Genomic DNA, 5597 nt, shown 5'->3' with positions numbered 1-5597 from the left:
CTAAATTACCCATATGAATATTCCTTCAACCATAATTAGTAGAAGAGGGAGAGGGAGTATTAAGAAAGATGATTATGGTGTTTTAGGAAACATTTGTCATTTTTCTTATAATTAACTAACTTACCTAACTTCCTTAATCTAATCAAATTAGTTAAATAGATTTTATATTAAGGACCGGAAGAGTATTATTCATTTTTCTTTAAACTGGGTCATTGTAATTAACTTTTATTGAACCGTACAAGTCAACATGTCAGGATACTGTTTTTAATAATAATTTGCGTCTGGTGTACAATTGGAGGCCGTCGAATTCTGGCCGAACTTCTCAACTTATTAAGCACCAACTTGTTCCTGACGGAAGGCCCATAAAGAACTTGATCCTGATGGGTCAGACCATAAAATTATAGTAGTCCTGTTGTTGTAGCCCTTCCATTTACTTTCGTTTGGAACTATTAACTAATCTTAAGACGCACATATGACATCAACCTGATGTGTCGGACAAATTGATTATTGTGAGATGTTGGCCTAGAGGAACTATAAAAAAAAATTAATAATAATATATCAAGCTAAACAACACGGAAATACTATATATAGAGGTACTTAACGAGAAAGAAGGTATGGTTAAATAATTATCTCTCTCTTTCTATCTCTTTTTTAAATGACAAACGAAGAATGCTGGATTGATCAAACATGCCCACAGAAAAAGGTCTTCCGAAAGAAAACTAATTCCATGTGATTAAAATAACGCAGAAGTTAGCTAATTTACATATACATTGTAAAATACAAATGGAATAAATTGAGGGGCCAGAGATCAACAGCAACTATAAATTGGAGAATGAGTTATCGTGAACTTACGTTTCTAACTACCTTCTTCTTCACTTGGTGTAAAGCAAATAGTAGATTCTAATAATTTTTCGCGAGAGATGGAACTCATGAAAGTCGAAACTGCTCATCATCATCAGGACGATGAGAGAATGACAGTTCTTTACGAGGCATCATACAGAGGATGTGTTTCAACTTTGAACATGCTAATACAGCAAGATCCATTAATCTTGCACAGAATTAACTCGCGAGCCATCCTTATTGAAACCCCATTACACATATCAGCTTTACTCGGCCACCTTGAATTCACCAAAGCCCTTCTTGCTCGCAAACCCAAATTAGCCCTTGAGCTTGACTCCTTCCGAAGCACACCTCTCCATGTAGCTTCTGCAGAAGGGCACATCGACGTTGTGAAGCAGTTGTTGCTGTATTATGACGAAGCGTGCTTCGTTCGTGACCAAGAAGGCAGAATTCCCTTGCACTACGCTGTTATAAGAGGGAGACTAGAGGTTGTGAAAGAGCTAATTAGAGTAAAGCCAGAGTCTTCGAGGATTCTTGACAAAGGGAAGACTATTTTTCACTTGTGTGTCGCGTACAACCACTTGCAGATCATGAAAGCTTTGATAGAGTTGGCAACTGATGACACCTACGAACTCCTAAATGCGAGAGACTTGGACGGAATGAACACTGTTCTCCATTTGGCTGTCATGTTGAAGCGAGTTGAGGTACTTCTGACTTATTTTTATAATATAATTCTGCAGTACTATATTAATAGGTTGAGTTCATATATACAGCTAGACGCAAACAAAGTCTGCACTAAATTGGAATTTCGCATAATGAAAGAAGGATCATAACAAATATTCTCAGGGACCAAGTATCAATTATTCTATTCGCCAATTTTGTCGAAACAAAAGACTGTGATCTTGATACCTGATAACCCACTTCAAGTGCAAGAGCTTACTATTACATCTCATGAAGACCGCATATATCTGCTGCCCTATTCGCGTTTATATATATTTCAATCCTTTATCTGTACTGTTATACTACCTCCGGTCCTTAATATAAGACTCTATTTGACTTTTATTTTGGTCTTAAATATAAGACCCCAATCCACTTTGTCTCTTATATTTTACATTTTTTTCAAAGTAGTCCTTCTAACAATGATAGTTCTAATCAATACACTTGATTAGCAAAGATATTTTAGGAAAGAAAACACCTATTTAGGATAAATAACTAACTTGACTTACTTCCTTAATCTTCTCAAATTAGTCAACTGACTCTTATAGTTAGGACCGGAGGTAGTACCTCAAAAGCATTAAAAATATTTATATATATTCATTTAATTATTGCTTAGACTGTGAGGTACCTCATGTCAATTCCTGAAATAAGAGAAGCAACGAACTTGACGAACAACATAGGTTACACTGCCCACGATATTCTTCAGCGAATTCCGCAGGACTTCAAGTGCCTCGAAATCCAGGTTATACTGATGAACTACTCTGGCATAAAAAAAAATGGAGGAACGAACACTCCTGCAGCACTGACGAATAATACTAATGTTGTCGGCCAACAACAACTGAGACCTCGGAAGAAGTTTTGGAGAAATATTTTGAAGCGTATGGGAAAATGGTTCGATCATAATAGTGACAATAATTGGTTAGAAGACATGAGGGGGAATTTAAGTCTGGTGGCCACTGTCGTGGCAACCATAACCTTTCAAGCTGTATTTAACCCTCCAGGAAATGTGATTCAACAAGGTATATTAGTTAGTTCCAACAGCACCATCAACGAAGACAAAAATTTTACAGCTTTTATAGAATCAAGTCCCCTCGGCTGCTTGCCATTCAAGAGTAATGATGGTCACAACGTTACTCCGCAAGCATGTCCCGGAGAAGCTATGCTTGCTTCTCGTAATCCAGATGGCTTTCAGGATTTTGTATTTTACAATACCATGTCCTTCATTGTGTCTCTTTGCATTGCCCTTTTGCTGGTAAGTGGAGTTCCTCTCAAAAACAAACTTGTTATGTGGATTTTGTGTATAGCCATGTGTGCTGCTCTCACATTCCTCGCGTTTGCCTATTTTAACGCCGTCTACTTGATCACTCCACACAAACCTAGGTTTACGCCCGCTGATTGGGCGGCTAATATAGGCGGTGTCACTTGGTGTGGATTGCTTTTACTTGTTAGTTTGTACATCATAACCCTCTTGGTTATCTGGCTAGCAAAGATAAAAAAGCATCGGATAAGGGGAGCAGAAACGGAAACAGCTTTTGCTTGATATGATCTCAATCAATGGGTGTGTTCTTGAGCCGAAGTTAACGTTTGCAGAGGTTTTTCAAGATTATTGTAGTTGTTGGTGTGTCATTGCGTTTGTATTCTCTGGTATGCTATGTTAATTAGTGTCATTTAAATTTAAGTTTGTAATAAAATGTTGTCTCCCTGCCAAAAGAGAAAACAAAGATGTAAGAAAAGAATAAGAAGAAGAAAATATTATTGTTCATATATCCACGTACTTTCTTGTGTGCTTGAGTTTTCATTGGTGAGAGAGGAGCACAACCCTGGCTTTCCCTTATTATTGGATCTTATTATATTCATAATTTTGGGAATCAATGTTGGTGATCAAATAGAGTAGAAAATTATATCTAATTAATTATATATAGAGTAATCTGGTTAAGTATAATTGTAATTAAAAAAAACAGTTGAAGACTAAACATGTTTAATATTATATGCATGCTGTCCTTTTATGGTCATAAGGATTATAATAAATCCAACTTGACTATTGCCGTGTATTCCAAGCTTTCTATGAGTAAAGGATTTGCTACAAAATAACAAAGAGTACTAAATAAAACGTCAGTTCGCTGAGAATTTAAAAAATGATATACAAAAGAATATTGCTAACGTATGCATTAATATAAATTAAGAACACTAGAGTGACGTGAGTGATAATTTATTTAATCAGGTAATTTAATATTCAAAGTTCGCTTTCTGGGCAAGACGTTTAATAATATTACGCATTATTGTATTAGTCAAATGCAGAAAAATCGGCCCATGAGGAAAAATGATCGTTGACCTGCTGTATGGTACCGGTTTTGAGGAATCAAACGAAACTAAATTATTTAAATTTTAAAAAAAAATTATGGGCTCTATGCCTCTATCCATGGATCCGTATTAATCACAAGTCAACTCTATCTCTCTATATATATAATCAAGCTATTGCTTGAATTATTAGTAGTATAAGCGTGGAAATAAACTCTTGAGAATTCTAAAGATTATATATACAAACCTATGCACCAATTAACTTATATCATTAGGTACACGATGTTAGTGACACTTTAACACTTATAATATGTTTTCCCTCTTCTACAAATTTTCTTTCCAAAGAAAAAAAAAGGAGGTTGAATTCGTCAGAATCGGCCAAAAAAAAATACAGCCTACGCGTTTGGATGGAATGGTTAACATTCAAATAACATTGCCGATAAAGTATTAATTTATTATTCCGATAGTGTGATGATACTTTGACAAACTGAGTTCTGGAGAATGCTTTCACATAATTCCACAGAACTAGAAATTACTTAAGAGGATTCCCCATATCAAATTTTTAAAATAAATAAAACAATTGCAACATCCCATTTATGGTTTAGTTTATTAGCCAAATGAATTTCCATCTTTCACTAAATAAGAACTCAGTGAATGTATTCTTTAAAATAAGATGATGTAATATAAATATATTTATTATATCTATTAATTTTCGCAACCCTAAAAACTATCCAAGTACACACCTAATTAGAGTAATCAACGATTAGAACATCAAGAAATCAACGCAAAATACTTTAGCAGATTCTTTCAAAATGACATGCGCGTGTATCGTAACATCCTGAATTTTCTGACTCAAGATGAGCAGAAAAGAGAAAATTCATTAAAATTATTTAATAGCCCAATTACAATGGGGAAAAATTATGGAATATTGATTTTCAAGACCTAGAAATATTTTGAAAAAGTTCATTCCTCAAAAAGTGGATTAAATAATTTTAAAGCTATTTTCATAGCAAAAGGGGTTTTTTCTTAGAAAATTCCAAGAAAAATACTTAGAGGTTTCTAATTAACTAGAAAATTTTAGGGAAATTATTTTTATGAGGTAAAGAAGTTATTTGAGTCATAAAATCCTTAAAATGGGTTAAGGATTAATTTCTAGAATTGAAGGCTATTTCTTGGAAAATTCAAAAAAAATAGCTGGGAGATGATTTTTGGCCAAAAATTTTTATGAAAATTATTTTAAGGGTCACAAAAGCTATTGGATGAGGAAAATCCATATAAAATACTATGGATTAATTTTTGGATTCACAAATTCAGAAATTATGTGGAAGGGAGAATAAGAAAGAAGGAATAATTAAAGGCAAAATGGTCCATTGCCTTATGTGCACAGCCCGCACGTGTTGCTCCATCCTTATAAAACGGAGAGAGACCAGAGAAAAACGAGTGCTCGACGAAGAAGTGCCGGAGGTATTTGGGTGACATGCAAACCGATAAATTTTACAAAGTAAGCCTCCTGATCATTCTCCTACTCTTTTCTTTTCGGTTTTGTGCGTGGTTTGGCCGTAATGGAGGGGGGAGAGAGAGTTGGGGTGGAGAAGGAAGTGAAGGAAAGAAGAGGAGGACCGGTGAGTTCATGTTATATGGCAAGAGTGAAGTGTATGAAGTTAGTTTTTAAGCTTGCATGTCCTCCTTCTTGCTGTTGCTGTTGGATCCTGAAGTTGCATGTGTATGCTGTGTTTCTAAGC

General features: G+C 35.0%; 1 protein-coding gene across 1 annotated transcript; it reads left to right on the top strand.

Annotated features, from left to right (window-relative positions):
• The first annotated feature begins 920 nt into the window (after window positions 1-920).
• Window positions 921-3097, top strand: LOC114748911 (ankyrin repeat-containing protein At5g02620-like). The gene is made up of 2 exons (XM_028937376.1): window positions 921-1544; window positions 2174-3097. Exons 1-2 carry the CDS (start codon window positions 921-923, stop codon window positions 3095-3097), a joined length of 1548 nt encoding a protein of 515 aa, XP_028793209.1.
• Window positions 3098-5597: the final 2500 nt, after the last annotated feature.

This window comes from Neltuma alba, unplaced genomic scaffold (genome assembly GCF_004799145.2).
Source record: "Neltuma alba isolate B1F8T4 unplaced genomic scaffold, ASM479914v2 tig00005857_pilon, whole genome shotgun sequence".
Lineage (NCBI taxonomy): Eukaryota > Viridiplantae > Streptophyta > Magnoliopsida > Fabales > Fabaceae > Neltuma > Neltuma alba.
This window is presented reverse-complemented; position numbering and strand designations above follow the sequence as displayed.

Excerpts from the sequence above, each read along its gene's own strand:
- LOC114748911 (XM_028937376.1), top strand. The coding sequence starts at position 921 with ATGGAACTCATGAAAGTCGAAACTGCTCATCATCATCAGGACGATGAG. Across the intron at positions 1,545-2,173 it reads TCATGTTGAAGCGAGTTGAG|ACTGTGAGGTACCTCATGTC; the intron begins GTACTTCTGACT and ends ATTATTGCTTAG.